General features: G+C 45.3%; 1 protein-coding gene across 23 annotated transcripts in view; it reads left to right on the top strand.

Annotated features, from left to right (window-relative positions):
- The window catches only part of GRAMD1B (GRAM domain containing 1B), a 274,604-nt gene that overhangs the window by 169,090 nt on the left and 86,624 nt on the right, over positions 1–18,890 (top strand). Inside the window, exon 1 of one of the 23 annotated variants that reach the window (XM_021926656.2) lies at positions 2,279–3,886. The exons of 20 other annotated variants lie outside the window; for them this stretch is intronic. In XM_021926656.2, the coding sequence (XP_021782348.1) occupies positions 3,864–3,886 (23 nt within the window). In that variant the 5' untranslated portion in view covers positions 2,279–3,863. Of the gene's footprint in view, positions 1–2,278; positions 3,887–18,890 lie in introns of those variants that run through there. 2 more of the 23 variants (XM_017949029.3, XM_017949030.3) reach the window with 2 other exon arrangements.

The raw sequence follows: 18,890 nt of genomic DNA, 5'->3' as shown, positions 1-18,890 counted from the left end.
AGGTGAGAAGATAAAGAGGGAAGTTAGATGAGGAACATTTTTCCCATCTCACTTGGTCTTAGTCTTTACCTCAGAAGGCACTTCCATGTCTCTTCAAAGCTGTGTTTGGATCACCTTTTGAGATTTTCTTTCTCTTTTCTTCTTCTTTTTTTTTCTTTTTTTGATGGTCTTGCTCTGTTGCCCAGTCTGGAGTGCAGTGGCATGATCTCGACTCACTGCAACCTCCGCCTCCCAGGTTCCAGTGATTCTCCTGCCTCAGCCTCCCAAGTCTCTGGGATTACAGGCGTGTGCCACCACGTGTGGCTAATTTTTGTATTTTTAGTAGAGACGGGCTTTCACCATGTTGGCAAGGCTGGTCTCGAATTCCTGACCTCAGGTGGTCCACCCATCTCAGCCTCCCAAAGTGCTGGAATTACAGGTGTGAGCCACCATGGCCAGCCGAGTTTTCTTTATGGACCACAAAAATGGAATCTGTCTCCAGGGCCCTGTGAGAAGCGCTGTTTCAGAAACAAGAGAGAGCCAAGGGGAATTCGAGGCAGATGATGGTCACTCAACCCAGTGGGCTCTCCTGTTCTTCCTTCCCTTTTGGGTTCCTCACATCACACACAGACACTCAAGCCAGCTAACTCATCAGTAACAGAAGAGATTTAGTCTTGGTTTAGTCTCTTTTTTACTTACTGCCTGGATTCTTTTTCTCCTGGGAGCATGTAAGCTTTTATAAACCAGCTTGTCTGATAGAGAAGGAAATTTTTTATAAACATACATATTGATTAAGACAATAGGTTTTTGAGCTAGGGATGCCTGCATTCAAATTCCAGACTTGCAGCTTGCTAGCTGTTTGACATTAGGCAAATTAAGGCACTACAGTTAGGCTGGCCGGGGTGGCTCATACCTGCAATTCTAATGCTTTGGGAGGCCGAGGTGGGCGGATCACCTGAGGTCAGGAGTTCGAGACCAGCCTGGTCAACATGGTGAAACCCCATCTCTACTAAAAATACAAAAATTAGCTGGGCATTGTGGTGCGCGCCTATAATCTCAGCTACTCAGGAGACTGAGGCAGGAGAATTGCTTGAACCCGGCCGGCAGAGATTGCAATGAGCTGAGATTGCGCCACTGCACTCCAGCCTGGGCGACAGAGTGAGACTTCGTCTCAAAAAAATAAATAAATAAAAAAGACACTACAGTTAGTCTTCAGTGGCATTATCTGAAAAATCGTGAGGTACTGCCTTATACCATGGATATGAGGATTTAGTAAGAGAATACATGCAAAATGCTTAGCTTGATGCCTGACATAACTAACCCTCAATATACTCTTCTTAGTAGTTGAGAAGGAGTTGACTTTGTGGATTTTTGTTTTTGTAGTTAAAAAAAAAAAAAACCAGCTAGAGCAAAAGCCAAAAACTTTTACAGTTACAGTAATGTGTTTTTAATATAGTACTTGGACATCTTTGATCCTTATGTGTTACTTGTGATCAGAGCAGTTGATGGGCCAAGATGAGAATACAGTATTCACGTGTACCTGGAGTACTCTCAGTGACATTTGCCTCGGGGCTGGATCACATGACCTGGTATTTCCATTGAGTGAATTATCTAGGTCATAAAGGACAACTCTTTGTACTTCTGGAATCTGTTGCATCCCTTCAGTATCTGTGCTGAAAGTATGGCCTGGGTACAGGCTCCAGGAGCTTTAAAAACGTAACTTCGGATGTGTTCAGAAGTCCTGGCAGCATTTGAGGGTTGTCTGGCATGGGGCTATGGATAGATCAATTCCGCAGCCAAGGGCTGCTTCGGGAACACCTTTCTGAAAACTCAGTATACCTTACTTTTTTCTTTCATTTTTTACTAGTGAATCAGGTCACAAAAGCTTAGTATACCTTAAAGAGTGTTTCTTCTGGACCATGTGGACATTGGAGAGGTAACATGGTGTTTTTAGTTCGGTGTGAGTAAGGTCACTTAAATGCTTGCTTCTAGTACCCCTACAATACCCAAGCCCTCCTCCTCAGTGGGGATATAGAGCTAGCTGAACGACACACAGCCCTTGTCTCCATGGTGCTTATCCTCTAAAAAGAACAAAGCAGATTTGTTGCCCAAGCTGGATTTCAGTGGTGGGATCTGGGCTCACTGCAACCTCTATCTCTCTGGTTCAAGCGATTGTCTTGCCTCAGCCTCCCGAGTAACTGGGATTACAAGCACATGCCACCACGCCCAGCTAAATTTTGTATTTTTAGTAGAGACGAGGTTTCGCCATGTTGGCCAGGCTGGTCTCAAACTCCTGACCTCAAGGGATCCGCCGCCTTGGGCTCCCAAAGTGCTGGGGTTACAGGCATGAGCCACCATGCTTGGCCAAAGGAGAGATGATCACTTTTTCTCACTTTAGAGGGTCAAGTATAGATGATGTCCATACAGCAAGAGGATGTCTGCAGATAGTTTTATGGGCAAATTTTAGGGTAAAGGCTTATTATGGTTTGATTGTTTTGGAGCAAGTTTCCGCGTAAAGCTTTATTATCATGGTTCAGTTGAAGGTTGCTATTTCATAATTAATCTCTTTGTTCGTTGTCACCCATCCGCATTACTGACCCAGATAGTAATGCAGGGAAAGAGAGAAAGGAATCATACAGCCAGGGAAGCTGTTGGTACTGGAACTCCCAGGCCCCAGCCTGGAGGATCTGATTTAGGAGGAGCCTCTTCCCCCTTCTCAGTGAACTGTTACGTTCCAGCTAGAGTTGAAAATCCCGGTCCTGCCTTACTGGGGTGCTGTGGCTGGTCTGCATCTTCTTGGAGCCCAGGATTGGTGATCATGTGGCTTAAATCCTAAACCAGGCCTTTGTGGTCGGTCACCTTAAAAGGATCCCTGGCCCCAGGTGACAATGTGCTGCCCTGCCACCAGAAGTTGCTGCCTCACCGTGCCTCCAGAAGTCAGGCAATTTCCCCAGCAGGATGAGAGAACTGTGCATTCTGTGTGCAGCACACTGCCTGGGAGCACGTGGCCCTGCTTGCCCCGCCTTGCTGGGGAGAGGGTGAGGATTTTATTTAAGGTGGTCTTGTGTGCCTGGATGCCCCAGGCACTTACCTCGGGGCCTCTGAGTCTGCTTGGATTCCAGAGGTGTGCAGAGGAACTAGGGTCCAGGTTCTCCTCCCCGGCAGGGGTGGAGTGTTTTAACCCCTGGGTGGATGCTGATAGAAGTGCTCATCTTCAGATATTTCTATCCCCTCCTCTTCCTTCCTGGCACCACATTCCTCACACACCCTCTCCCTGATACTCTGTCCCATCCTGGGACTAAACGTGTGCTGTGTCTTTAAATGGGCGGAAGTGGCTGGCAGTGCTTTGCTTGGGTACTGCATTGATTAGGAGATTATATGGAGCTGCGGGAGCTGCCGCCTGGGGGAAGAGAGGTGCAGGTTCTGCTAGGTTTGTGCTCTCCTCCCAGGCTCTCCTTGGCTTCCTTCCCCAAAGCAGCTCAGAGCCGGTATGAGGTAAGGGTGGGGGGCAGCCGGCCCGCCTGGCTGTTGACGGCAAGTCCAGGGTTTGTTTCGCACAGCCTTGCCAGCGTTACCCATCCTCATCAGAAGCTGGCAGCGACAGCCACAGCTCGGGCAGGCGGCTCCAGCCCCAGGCTGGATTTGCAGAATCTGTCCTTCGTCTCCAAGCCCAGCTTTCAGCTGGGAAACGGGGAAGAAGGGGCAGTGGCAGCAGTTCTTCTGGCTCTTTCTCCCTTTCTGTCTTTCTCTTTCTGTGTTCAAGTCGCATTACATGGGATTCTGTTCTTTTGGGACTTCGTCATCTTTTCCAATATGTCCTGGGACCTCCGGAGCTGTGACGGGGATGCTAAGGACACGGTCAGTGGATTATCGTGACTGTACTAATGAAAGGATTCAAGCTCTCCTGGTAAGTAGAGGAGGGATAGGGAGCCTTCCTCTTCTGCCTTTCTTCAGCCCTGTGCTCCCCCCAGCACCCTCAAGAGGTCCCCTTCATTGATGCCATCTCACCAGGCATGTGGGGACTAGGCACTTTAAAAGTTGGGGTACTCTCCCTGGCTCCTCCAGCTTCTATACTGCTTCTGTATTTTCCTTACCTTCTTCGAGGGCAGAGGTTTTGTGGAAGATGGGGGGCAGTGGAGAGAACCAAACTGCAGCTAAAAGGTTCTCCAACTTCGAGTACGTGAGGAGTGGTGTGCACAGAGGGAACCTGATAATAGAGAAACAGCCCTTCCCTTTGGCGAGGCGTTGTGCGTCTGCATCAGGCTGGGGGTGTGGTTGTACTCTTCCTGAGCCCTGACCAACACGTGATTTTGCGGGGGCGCGGGGGCCCTTTCTCACGTCAGCTGCTTAGGGCAGGCAGTCCCTAGGGGCATCCCTCTGAGGGGCCAGGCTCCATCTTCTAGGATGCCTGGTGTCCAGAGGCAAATGGGCCGCTGCCTACCCCAACGCAAACACTCACCTTGGGCCTTGGCAGGTGCCTCTTCCTGGGCTTAATATTGGGACATTAAAGGCATCTCTTGCTTGGGGTGTGGGAGTAGCTGTATTCTAGCTACAGAAGTAGTCAGAATATTTTTACCTTCCATTTAAAAAATAAAACCTTTACCTCTCCCTCTTTTTTGACTCAATAAGGAGATTGCATGGGCAGGTGAATTGGCTTTTTATCTGGTAGAGAAACTGCAGATTTTGTTGGAAAACTTTGCCATACCAGGGATCCGGTACCCCTGCAGGGTGGCATGTGAGGCTGCCTGAGGCCTCCTTCAGAGGAGAAAGGCTCCTTGGACTGGGGAGGGAGCTTTCTCTCCCTGAAGAGGGTGGAGGGTAGGAGGAGGAGGATGAGCTTGGGAGAGCTCCCTGCAGGGATGAGTCCCTGCCTTCATTGCGGCTGGCTGTCCACGCATGGGGTGGGGAGGTGGCAGCTCACATCACTGAATGAAAGGTTGATTTTCAGAGTCAGGTATGGATGTTGAGTGATTTAAGGCATGGGGCCCTAACCTGGCTCTGGGCCACATTTGGCTTTCCAGGCACCCCTACCCTAGATTAAACCCTGACAGAATGTCTAGTCCAGCCCTCCTCCTTTAGGGAAGAGGGTCCATTAGTGGGTCTTGAAAAGGCACTTTGCAGAAGGCAAACGGAGATGCTTAGTTTCTGCAAGTGTAACTCTCAAGAACTGCGAGGCCCCAAGAGGTGAGGAGCACCAGTTACCCCCAGCCGGGAGTTTCTTTTCCTCAAGTTTTGCTGTCCCTCTCTCTTATATTTAGTCCTTGCTTTCTGGGGGTCTGGTACCCCATTCTTTCTGGGTGGGAGGCTATGAGCAGAGTTTATTGTCACTGGGAGTTCCAGGTCCAGACCAGTAGCTAAAGCTGTTCTTTATTCCTCAGTAGAGCCGTGCTGGGTCTGTAGCTTGGATGCGGCCTCCCAGAAAAGCCCAGGTGCTGCAGGGACACTGGGCTCTTCATCAGAAATCTCTCAGCATCCTTCCGCACCCCTGCTGTCAGCACACCCAGCTTGGGGCTGAGGGGTAGCTTGGCTGTCATTCAGGATGAGACATCACTTTAACAGAAGGCTCTCGGCTCAGCCTGGGTTGGTCCTCAGGGATGTGCAGAGTTGTTTGCCTTTAACAATCTGCCTTGAGCATCTCTTGATGCATTTCAACAAGGACAGCAGTGTTAATCTGGGAACTGTAATTGGGATAATTTTGTCTTCTTCAGCCAAATAAAATTTACAAGGATGGGACAATTTTGTCATTTATCTCTGCATTGATACCGTTAGATCCTGTGACCCATTGTCTCATTAAGTACAGATCCATTTTGGTCCAGGGGCCAAACCTTGTAGTTGTGGATGAAATGTGGCTCCCTTTGGCAGTATCCCAACTGGTACTCCCAACTCTCTGGTACTCAGGTACTGACACTCAGGATACTAATGCTGGTACTCTGGTACTGGTACTCAGGGTACTCCCTACTCTTCCAACAAGGAGACTTGGTAGAAGCAAGATGACCAAATCTATTGACTACCTTGATAGCACTGTCTGCATATGGAAATTATAATGTTTGAATTATTTCTAGAAACAACTCTGTAATGCCTACTATGGGTTGGTGATATTAAAAAAATGATGATAAATACTGATAAGAACGATGGTGACCAACATTTGCTGAAACTATGTGTCAAGCACCACAGTAAACTCTTTACATGTATTAACTCACGTGGAGCTCACAGTGTTATGAAAAGAATCCCCATTTTATGGGTGGGGAAACAGACACAGAGTTTAAGTGACCTGCGTGAAGGTGTGCAGATAGGAACCAGGCTTTGGGCTTGCGCAGGGTAAGTTTCCCCAGTGATTCACCTGTCCCTGGTTACTCTTCTTCTCTAGTATAATTTCCACTCCATGTAATGCCATGCTAGACACCGGCTTTTTTTCCATGTTCCATTGTCTCTTATATTCATTAGGTCAGTTAGTTAGACTTTTAAAAGTGTGTATAAATATGTTTTATCATTTGATTCTTACTATAACCCCATAAAGCAGCTGGTGTCTCCATTTTAGAATTAGGGAAACTGAGGCACAGAGTGGTAAAGTGAGATTTCATTAAATGAATGCAACTAGTTTGTGGGGAAGCCAGGATACACTCTTATGGCTGGACTGATTTCAGAGTGGGGATTAACTACCACAGTAACAACAAGGTGTGTCTGTCAGGCCTTCTTTCCCAGAGAGCAGGCTCAGGGTCTGTCCATTCATTTACTCATCTATCTCTTCGTTCTACAAATGTTGATCAAGTATTATTTTTGCAGCCCTGTTGTCCACGCATTGTGAAGTTAATAAAATGTAAAGGACAATGCTTTGGCCTTGTAGGGGCTGATAGCCTCACAGATGGAAGGAGGCTCCCTCACACCTCTGACACATGTGTACATGCAAGTCAGTAAGTGCTAAGGGACAGATAAGTGTGGTGCACAGCAGACACTCTAGAAGTCCTTTTCAGCTGGCATGGCAGAGAAGTCTTATTGGCGTAACTGAAATGTGAGGGAGGTTCAGAGGCTGGACAATTAGGTAAGTAAAGGCTGTACTTCACACAGCTGTACCTCACGGAGTTATGAGAGTGCCACTGAGGATGCTTTTGGATGAAGATGACCTTGACATATGTCTGTGATTGACAAGTGGCTGGACTTTGAGATAGAATCTCCCCCAGTGCAACCCCTCTCTCTCAGTAGGGTAGTAGCTTTAGGCTGTCTCGAAAGAGGAGTCTATGATTTCTTCTACTGGTAACTTGGTGAGCAAGGTAAGGGCAGTGGTGGAGGAGGCTGAGAGAGGAGGTGGCATTGACAAACAGATGGGGCTGTGGCCAGAGCTTCTGTGGGGCATGTAGTGATTTGAAAGCCAAGAAATTGGTTTCTTAAAGAATAACTCACCCATCTTCCACAGCTTCTACATGGTTAATTCTTTTTCTTTTGGTGCCACAAAGATAGTCCTAATTCCTGTAGAGCCTCAGAACCTCAAACACTAAGAAGGTCTCCAATTTTGTGGGGCCGCTCCCCCTCCGGATGGTTCTGGCCCCCACAGGACTAGGGCAGACTGTAGTGACACCTGTCCGAATTCCCTGTCCTCATGTTCCTGGTCATCACCTCTGCTGGGCTTGGTAATGCAGTCTCCAAGAGCCTGGGGTCTGTGACAGACCTTTAGGAAAGTCAGTGTGCTAGAAGAATTTGATTCTGGGGGAAAAAAAAGGTTGAGAGAAAGTATAGTTCTTGACAGAGAGCAGGTGAAGCATTTCTGTGGCGAGGGTTTAGTCCTCAGATGCGGAGAGTTTCGAATTTCTCCGTGTTTGAGTGGGTGGGTGAGCAGTCTTGCTGCTTTCACACTGTTTAGGAGGATGAGCACTGTGTGACAGAAGGTACTCACATTCTTCACCGGTAGCTGGAAGGGTCCTTTTCTTTCTTTTTTTTTTTTTTTTTTTTTACTTCTCCATATTTCATGACCAATAATGGTCAACAATATTTTATTTGATAGTAAATGTCAGTTGCCTACTGTACCCATTCTCTTCAATCTGTTGTCAAGTGGGGCGCTGTTCATTCTTTAGCTGTTGCCTGGACCAAATTATCTATTTCTCTAGATTTCTTTTGTCTTTTCCTTTTTTTTTGAGACAGAGTTTCACTCTTGTCACCCAGGCTGGAGTGAAGTGGTAAGATCTCGGCTCACTGCAACCTCCCTGTCCCCCCGGGTTCAAGTGATTCTCCTGCCTCAGCATCTCAAGTAGCTGGGATTACAGGTGTGTGCCACCACACCCAGCTAATTTTTGTATTTTTAGTGGAGACGGGGTTTCACCATGTTGGCCAGGCTGGTCTCGAACTCCCGACTTCAGGTGATCCACCTGCCTTGGCCTCCCAAAGTGCTAGGGTTACAGGCATGAGCCACTGTGCCCGGCCTCAAGATTCTTTCTGTAAGAGGTCTGCTGCAGAGGAGGGAGCCCTAGACATGGCCGCTGCACACCTCCTATAGAGTCAGGCTTCCCAGCTATGGAAATGTTTACCAGAAGGTGAGTTACGGTGAAGGTTGGGGTCACTTCATGGCTTGAGATTCTGGAGAGATGACTCCTGAATCAGAACCTTGTAATCACCTTTTTGCCTGCTGTGTGGCCCTGGTAGGTGACTTCTGTTTGCCTTGGGTGGCGGTGGTTTTGAAAGTGGAATTAAATGACAGTATTGGGTGGATTAGTCGGTCTCTCAGCTTCCTTTTTAGTAATGGTTTAGAAAAAGGCCACAGTCCTGACAGAGCAGGTTGCTTGTGATGTGGACTGTTTGTGTTCTTCTGTAGTCAGCAGGGGACACTGAAAATAAACATTCATTTGAAACTATTAAATATTCATTTACAAACATCGCACAGCAGGCACACCCTCCTGCGAACAGTGTGAGATTTACTTTATTATTCTGTGGGACGGGAATTGGAGTTTTCCCATGGTTCGGTAAGTCCAGGACACTGAGCACTGGTCCTCTAGGCATTTAAATCCCTTGAGTGAGAAGGACAGCTCAGGGCGAGAACCGAAACTTCTGACTCTGACAGATTTCTTAAAAGGATAAGAGTTTCTCACCTCTCATCCATGGTTCTACTTTGGTAAACTGTACCTGGCTTGAAATTAGCAGCAATCAATGTTATTTCCTTTGTTGTGTTATTGTCTTCGTCATTACTACTTTAAGAAGAAAGAAAGAATGTAACTTTGTAGCTGGCAGAGATTGTTGCAGATCAGATTATGAGTACCTGAGGTTTATTGATGCTGCTGGCTCAAAGCCCTTACCTCCTGGCCTTCCTGAGGCTTATTGGCATCAAGTTTATTATTGCTGGAAAAGATGGTTTAGAGTTTCTAATTAGAGAACTTGAAGACACTTCTTGTCTCTTGCTGAATTCTTCGGAAGGCTGGACATTTGTCCCCTAAATGAGCTATTAAGGTGAAAAGATGTGATGCACTACATATTGCTAGATGTTTTTGTTATTTTAATTTTAAGTTTTTTTTTTGAGATGGAGTTTTGCTCTTGTTGCTTAGGCTGAAGTGCAATGGGGCAATCTGGGTTCACCACAACCTCCGCCTCCCGGGTTCAAGCGATTCTCCTGTCTCAGCCTCCCAAGTAGCTGGGATTACAGGCATGCACCACCACGCCTGGCTAATTTTGTATTTTTTTAGTAGAGACGGGGTTTTCCCATGTTGGTCAGGCTGGTCTTGAACTCCCGACCTCAGGTGATCTACCCACCTTGGCCTCCCAAAGTGCTAGGATTACAGGCATGAGCCACCATGCATGGCTTGTTTATTAATTCTTAATGCTATTCTTTGGTTTGTGTTTGCAGAAAGATGTTGAACTAAACTGGGTTATGCCATGATAATACCATTCCCTCCCCTCTTCACCCCAACCAGCTTAACTCATGCTAAATTTAGTTCTTGATCACTCCAAGTCCCCTCAGGCTCTGGAAAACTCTCCAGGGAGGCTATCCTGCATGTAGCAGGCAGCTCAGTGATCCCGGCTGTAGAATGTCATGGCCCTTCTACCACAGTGGTCAGGGTGGGGTGGGAAGGAGGGCGTGGCTCTTAATGCTCCTCCCTGAAAGTGAATACACTGTCCCTGCACTTGCCACACATTGACCAGAACTGGTCACGTGGCCCTGCCTGACTGCAGGAAAAGCTGGAAAATGTGGCTTCTGAGTGCAGGAAGAGGGGAGAACTGGAAATATGAGTGAGCACTCATCATACATACCACTGCTGCACAGCTGCTTTTATTGCTAGTGTGGGCTTGGGCTCATGCGCCTTCCTAAGACACAGCAGCACTTCCTTACTGCCTGTAGAATGAAGGCCTTCATCTGAGATGTCGTGGAAGACCTCATGTGACCTTACATGGTAGATTGACACACCACAGCCCACAGGCCCAATTTGGCTTGCTGCCAGATTTTGTACAGTTCTTCCTAACTAGGAATGTTTCTTTACGTTTTTAAATGGTTGAAGAAATTAAGAGAAGGATAATATGACATGCAACAATTATATGAAATTCCATAAGTTTTATTGGAACACAGGCATACCAACTTGTTTATATGTTACCAATGATCTTGTTCATGCTACAACAGCAGGATTGAGTAGTTGTGACACGTCTATGACTGGCTCATCTAAAACGTTTATTATCCAGCCTTTTACTCAAAGTTTGCTGCACCCTAGTTTAAGCAAGTAGAGATACTTCTCAAGTGCAACAAAATATGTTTTTACTGGATAAGTCTTAGCTAGCAGTCCTGTTCTAGGTATTGTAATGGTAATGTGATGATAAGGATACTAATAATAATATGTCTAACATTTAATTCACTCTGTATTTTATTTATTTAGTTAATTTATTTATTTTTATTTTATTTTATGTTTTTGAGACAGAGTCTGGCTCTGTCGCCTAGGCTGGAGTACAGTGGGGCAATCTCAGCTCACTGTAACCTCTGCCTTCTGGGTTCAAAAGATTCTCCCGTCTCAGCCTCCCGAGTAGCTGGGATTACAGGCGCCTGCTCCCATGCCAGGTTAATTTTTGTATTTTTAGTAGAGACAAGGTTTCGCCATGTTGGCCAGGCTGGTCTCGAACTCCTGACCTCAAGTATTCCTCCCGCCTCGGCCTCCTGGAGTGCTGGGATTACAGGTGTGAGCCACTGTGCCCAGCCTCACCCTGTATTTAAAATCTTATAAGCTCATAGCATTTTTTTAAAATCTAGGTACAGATTATAAAGATTTTACAAGTGAATAAACTAAAGCACAGAGGAGCCAAGTACTCTACACAAGGTCACACAGCTCAAAAGTGTTTGAGCTGGCAGTCTGACTTTAGAGTCCATGCTCTTAACTACCACAATTACAAAGCAACTGGAAAGACAGGTCTTTGTCTATGAGAAGACATGAAACTAATACTCACGAAAAGTTTGAGGAATGGTAATTTATGAAGACAGCATTTAATGGTTTGAATTACAGATGACCCTTGACCCTTGACCCTTAACCTTGGTGGTTAGGGGCACCGACCCCCACGCAGTCAAATCTGTGTGTAGCTTTTGACTTCCCAACAACTTAACTACTAATTGCCTACTGATGACTGGAAGTCTTACTGATAACACTGTCAATTAACACATTTTTGGTATTATGCGTTATATACTGTATTCTTGCAATAAAGTGAGTAAAGAAAATGTTAAGAAAATCGTAAGAGAATGTATTTACTATTGATTAAGTGGAAGCGGATTGTCATAAAGGTCTTCATCCTTACTGTGTTCACATTGAGTAGGCTGAGAAGGAGAAAGAGGAGGGGTTGGTCTTGCTGTCTCAGACGTGGCAGAGGTGAAAGAAGATTTGCATGTATTTGGACTTGTACAGTTCAAACCCATGTTGTTCAGGGGTCACCTGTACAATTACCAAAGACGTGCAAGAACAGAGACGGAGAGGTAGTAATGGGCAAAAGAAATTGAGAAGGGCTGAATGGAGGAGATGGGATGTGGGTTGATCCCTGGAGAATGGAGTCCACTGAGATTTCAAGAGAGATGAGCAAGTTGGGCGCGGTGGCTCACGCTTGTAATCCCAGCACTTTGGAAGGCCGAGGTGGGTGGATCACGTGAAGTCAGGAGTTTGAGACCAGCCTGGTCAACATGGTGAAACCCCGTCTCTACTAAAAATAAAAAAAATTAGCTGGGCATGGTGGCGGGTACCTGTAATCCCAGCTACTCGGGAGGCTGAGGCAGGAGAATCGCTTGAACCCAGAGGTGGAGGTTGCAGTGAGCCAAGATTGTGCCATTGCACTCCAGCTTAGGCAACAAGAGCGGAACTCCATCTCAAAGAAAAAAAAATAATAAGCGAGTCTCAGGTGAGACTGGGCCACAGAAATCAGACTGAGAACCTTGGGAAGGGAGGAGCTGAGCAGCCTGGTCAGGACAGGGACATGTGGCCACACAAGGGTAGAAGTTTAAGTGGCAAAACAGGCTCACCTACAGACAACCTCGAAAGTGAGGCAGAGGCCTGGGCTTGCTAGACTCAGTGGGAAAAGCCCTCAGGCTCAGGACAACCAAAGAGCATGGAGACGCACTTTCCAGTTCAGTGGGCAGGATGCTTGGGGCCGAGAACTGGAGTACACACGTTCTCACTGTGGGAAGAGCTTTAGAAATTACAATCATGATGCTTCTGTGAGCTTTCCATTTAAAAAAATCTCATACAGCCTTAATACAACCCTACAGGAAAGGACCTCCCCCCTCCATTTTATGTGTTAGGAAACAGAGTCTCAAACAGGTCTCAAATAACTGGCCCAAGACCATATAATAAATGGCAGAACTGGGATAAAACTGAAGAGGTGATGCTCTAAAAGCCTGTGCTCTCGACCTCCACACTCCTTGATGAGTGAAATGTTGAGCTGGTAGGAATCAGTAGCTTTATATTTCACAATTCAGACGAGGTTTGCTGAGGGGGTGAAGTCATCCTTTTTGGGTGGTGGTGTGCTCTTTATCTGTAGGTGATGCAGTAGAATATAGTTTCCCCAGTCTCCCTTCCCTCATAGTGAGCCATGGTCGGTGTCACAGCTGATCTGGTGGCTGTCACTTCAGGGCTGGGTTAGGAGTTATTACAAAAAAAATTGTGAAATATATCATGCATACATGAAAATGTCTATAATGTATCCATACAGTGTAAAGATGAACATTGTCTGTTCACCATTCAGTTAAGCATTAGAACATTGCCTATACATGTGAGACCCTTTTTTTCCTCTTTTAAAAATCTATGGCAACATACACAGGCTGGGAGGACAAGCCCCAGAGAATGGAAGTCTTGGGAAATGAGCACTGAATAGGTTTCTGGGTCTGGGTTTGAGAGTCTCTCACTTGGAGGAGGCAGGCTGTGCTTCTCAGCAGGTGCCTCGTCGTGGCAGCGTGGGGATCAATGGCTGCCCAGAACACAGAATACCCTCCCTTCAGCTATGCGGTGGGCCCTTGGGGACAGATGCACGTGGTTCTGCTGCTCACTACTGGTATGACTATGGACAAGTTACTTACTGTCCCCAAGCCTTGATTCTCTCATCTATAAAATGTGGTTGGCCAGGTGCAGTGGCTCACACTTGTAATCTCGGCACTTTGGGAGGCTGAGGCGGGCGGATCACTTGGGGCCAGGAGTTTGAGACCAGCCTGCCCAACATGGTGAAACTCCATCTCTACCAAAAATATGAAAATTAGCCAGGTGTGGTGGCGCATGCCGGTAATCCGAGCTACTTGGGAGGCTGAGGCAGGAGAATAGCTTCAACCCCAGAGGCAGAGGTTGTAGTGAGCCGAGATCTGACCACTGGACTCCAGCCTGAACGACAGAGCAAGACTTTATCTCAAAAAATATGTAAATAAATGACAAATAAAACAAAATAATGGGGTTAATAACATCTACCCCAGAGGGGTGTTGTGAAGACTGTCAGGATTCAACGAAATAATTTGTGTTGATGCTCTTGGGATGGGGCCTGGCATGTTACAAAAGTTAGCTGCCGTGCATTTTTTTTTGTTTTGTTTTATATTTGGCACTGTCCATGGAAAACATGGCTACAGTCCTTGCTTTTCCTACACTTAAAATTTACTATTGTTTTTCATGCCTTAGGTGGGTCCAGAGAGTTCTCATCATTATTTTTCTAGTAGTGTCTTTCTTAGGACACAAGGACACAAGTTTGACCCTTCCTTTCAAGTGAACAGCCTCCCCAATCATGTGTTTTGGTCTCATTGCTGGAGCTCTTCCATCTCCTGTCCCACAAGGGTATGGTCACTTGACCACTGCACTGGAGGCTGGAATTTGTTCTACATTTACTGGAAGTGTGACTTTGGGCAAGGCACCAATGACCTCATCTCTAAGATGACGGGCAGGATTAGAGCAGTGGCTTGGTCTCTTGGACCTTCGGGGGCTTCATGCTAAGGATCTTTAGTGTGCAAGACCTTTGATATTCTTCTTGAGTTTCCACTGGATTCTTTCTGCCCCGTCTTGAATTAATTATTTGTTTACTAAACTGACATTTCTTGAGTACCTACTGGGCTAGGTGGCAAGCAGGAAAGGATGAGTCAGAACTGGTTGTTGCTCTAGCAGAGGACCTGCTGTCCTGGGGGTAGCCAGAGCCGGACCTGCCTTTCAGGTAGGGTCTTATAGGAAAATTTCACCAGAAAACTCAGATACCTCTTCTACTGTAGTGCAAATAGATTTATCTTTCAGTTCAGATCTTTTTTTGGGCCCTTTCTCCTGAGACTGGGAGACTCTTTGTTTCATAATTGCTTCCCTGAAGTGACCTCAACTTTTTTTTTCTTATTGAATGGTCATAGTTTTCATCCAGGGACATTATGACAATGACATGCAAAGCTCCTTTGTTTTCTAGAGGCTTAACTTGACAAATCTTAGGATGTAAATTTTGGTAACTGACCATTGAGCTTTTGATGGTGATCTGCTGTGCTGGTTGCATATTATTTTCCTCAGGCTTCTTCTCAGTCTAAAGTGTACCTTTTTATGCATTTATCTTGCATCTGTTAACTCTGGCATGTTCAGATGGTTTCTGTTAACCCCCTGATTTCATTAGCCAAGAGTGTCTACTTCACGTTCTTGCTTTCTTTGATACAAACAAGTAAAATACATTTGTGCTCTTGTGGGGCCTATGACTAATAGCAGCCAACCACTACCATTTAGCTATTGAGCTTTCTTTGTATAAACCAGTATGTTCATAGCAGCAATGATAGTTCTCCTTTTTACAAAAATCTGTACTTGGTGCAGTAAGTACTTAGTGCTGTTAAATGCTGTGAGTATTTTGTGTGCAGCTATAGAATTGGTTTTTTTTGCTTGTTGCCGTCTTAACTGCTTTCTATGGCTAAATTCTCGTAAGTGTGCTTCCAGGCGTAAGTTAGGACAACTTTTGTGCTGATCACTAGTGCTATAATATAATTCATAGTTGTCATCACTAGTCACAAGGTACCCTTAGCCACATCATTGCCAGGAAAAGGAATATGAACTACGAATGTGCACCTACCTCTCTCCCTCTTTCTACTCTTCTTGGTACCAGCTAAGCTTCATGCATTTGCTGTGTGAAAAACAAATTTATAACTATCTCCCATCCAACCTCCTCTTCACATCCTCCTCTTGCAGTCATTTATACTGGCAGCTTTTGCAGCGTTTTTTCGTTGTTCTTCCTCACTTCGCATGTGGTTCTGTCTTTGCAGTATCTCCCTGATTTGTCCTCCTCTGTTTCCCATGACTGTTGTCACCGTCCTAATTTATCACCTTCTAGTGTCTTGCTTGGCATGGTGCAATAGCCACCAGACTGATTTCCCCTTTTTTAAAACAGCTTCATTTTGATATAATTCATATACTATACAATTCACTCATTTAAGATGTACAATTCAATGGCCTTTAATTTGCAGCTATTACCAGAGTCAACTTTACATCTCAACACCTCAAAGAGTCCCCATACCCTTTAGCTAGCAGCCCCTTACTCACCCTCACCCCTCAGCCCAGCCCTAGGCACCCACTTTCTGTTTCTTTGGACTTCCCTATTGTGGACTTTATTTTTTCAAGACGGAGTCTGGCTCTATCACCAAGTTGGAGTACAGTGCCTCAGTCTCGGCTCACTGCAACCTCTGCCTCTGGGGTTCAAGTGATCCTCCCACCTCAACCTCCCAAGTAGCTGGGACTACAGGCACGCATCACCACGCCTGGCTAATTTTTTTTGTATTTTTTGTAGAGACAGGGTTTCACCATGTTGGTCAGGCTGGTCTCAAACTCCTGACCTCAGGTGATCCACCCACCTCAGCCTCCTAAAGTACTGGGATTATAAGCATGAGCCACTGCGCCTGGTTCTGGACTTTAATACAAATGGAATTATATGGACTTTTGCGTCTGGTTTCTTTCACTTAGCACAATATTTTTAAGTTTCATCCAAGTTGTAGCATTTGTCAGTACGTCATTGCTTTCTGTGGCTATATAATCTCTTAATTTTTAAGTTCAGAGCCAGGCTTGGTGGCTCACACCTGTAATCCCAGCTACTCGGCAGGTCAAGGCAGGAAGATCACTTGATCCCAGGATTCAATGAGGTTACAATGAACTATAATCATGCTACTACACTCTAGCCAGGGTGACAGAGTGAGACCCTGTCTCTTAAAAAAAAGAAACTCCAAACAAATGGGTCCAAATCTCATTCAGCTGTCATACAAGTAACATTACCAACCCTTCTTCAACACTTGAATTTGGGCTAAATGTGGTGGCTCACGCCTGTAATCTCAGCACTTTGGGAGGCCAAGGGTAGAGGATTGCTTGAACCCATGAGTTCAAAACCAGCCTGAGCAACATAGTGAGACCCCATGTCCAAAAAAAATTAAAAAAAAAAAAAATTAGTCAGATGTGGTAGTATGCACCTGTGGTCCTAGTTACTTGGGAGGCTGAGGCAGAAAGATCACTTGAGCCAGGAGGTTGAGGTTTCAGTGAGCCATAATTGCACCACTGCACTCCAGCCTGGGTGACAGAGAGACCCTATCTCAAACAAAAAAACAAACAAAACCCAAACTCTGAATTTGACTCCCATTACTTACAAAATACAGTTGACACTCTGAATGGCATGCAAGGCTTTCTGTTGGCTGTCTCCATCCTGACTGTCCAGCCTCATCACTCAGTCTGTTCTTTTATAAATCTCTTATTGCAGCTACCGACACCCTCATCCATTCCAGGGTGTGTCACATACCATTTCTATCACTGCGGTATGTAGTTCTACTGCTCCTTTGCTTATGCTTCGTGTCTTTGCCTATGCAAATCTCAGTTATCCTTCAGAATTTAGTTTCAGTACCTCCTTCTTGAAGAAATCTTCCCACATTTAATTGATCCGCAAGTAGGAATTAGTTGTTTTCTATTCTCTGAGCACTATGGATTCCTGTAATTTCAATGTCTTGGATTAGATGTCATTCTATCTTCTGTAACGTATTAAATCTTCTCTAAGAGTAAAGAGCTATCCTAATTTTTTGTTTTTCCTCCTCCTCCTTCTCCTCCTCCTTCTTCTTATTTTTCTTCTTCTTCTTCTTCCTCTTCTCTTCTTCTGCTTCTTTTTTTTATGAGGTTTCTGTCACATGGGCTGGAGTGCAGTGGCATGATCAGAGCTCACTGTACCCTTGACTTCCTGGGCTCAAGTGGTCCTCCCACCTCAGCCTCCCAAGTGGCTGAGACTATAGGTGCACACCCCCATATTCAGCCTTTTTTTTTTTTTTTTTGGATTTTTTATACAGATGGGATTTCACCATGTTGCCCAAACTGGTCTCAAACTCCTGGGCTCAAGTGATCCACTCACCTTGGGCTCCCAAAGTGCTGGGATTACAGGCGTGAGCCACAGCACCCAGCCAAGTTATCCTAATTTTTCTTTCACTTTCTCAGTGTACTTTCTACAAGACTTTACACGTAGTTGGTGCTCAAAAAGTATTTGCTGAATAATTGATGACACTTTGCATTTGTATAGTATTTTTGCTTTTTAGAGTTCTTTTATATATGTCTTCTCTTTGGAAAATTAGAATTAACTAATAATTTGAAGAGAAAGTTACCAGTAATTATAATTTGTTTGAGTGTTGTTTTTGTAACACAAATTATCCATGGGCAATGTATAAAAATTAGAAAATTTAAAGAGCCAAAAGAAATTGGTCATAATACCACCCCATGTTAGCATTTTGGTTGATATCCTTCAAACTATTTTTTTATGTATATTATAGATAGATACACACATACATTTAAGTCATCCTATATATTCTGATAATTAACAATATCTGATCTCTGTATAACAATAAATATTGATTTTCATAGTTAATTTTAAGGATAGCATCACAAACATGCATCCCTATCTGTCCAATCTACTTGTATTTGACATTGAGCTTATTTGTAGTTTTTTTAATTTAAAAATAAACGTCACAACTAGCATTTTTCTTTTCTTTTCTTTTTCTTTTTCTTTTTGAGACGGAGTTTTGCTCTTGTTGCCCAGGCTAGAGTGCAATGGTGTGATCTTGGCTCATCGCAACCTCCACCTCCCGGAGTCAAGGAGTTCTCCTGCTTCAGCCTCCAAGTAGCTGGTATTACAGGCGTGCGTCACCACGCCCTGCTAGTTTTTTGTATTTTTAGTAGAGACGGGGTTTCTCCATGTTGGTCAGGCTGGTCTCGAACTCCTGACATCAGGTGATCCACCTGCCTCGACGTCCCAAAGTGCTGGGATTATAGGGACTAGCATTCTTTAGATAGAAACCTAGAAGCCAGATTTCTGGGTCCCTCGTCCAAACTGCCCTTCAGAGAGGCTGTTCCAGCATACACACCAAGCAACAAGTCATGAGTACTTGCTTCCACACCATGTCCTTCCCTGCCTCGGTATTTCCATTCTTTTTAGCCTTTGCCAATCTGATATTTCAAAAGTGGTATCTCAGAGTT

Source organism: Papio anubis, chromosome 12 (genome assembly GCF_008728515.1).
Source record: "Papio anubis isolate 15944 chromosome 12, Panubis1.0, whole genome shotgun sequence".
Lineage (NCBI taxonomy): Eukaryota > Metazoa > Chordata > Mammalia > Primates > Cercopithecidae > Papio > Papio anubis.
This window is presented reverse-complemented; position numbering and strand designations above follow the sequence as displayed.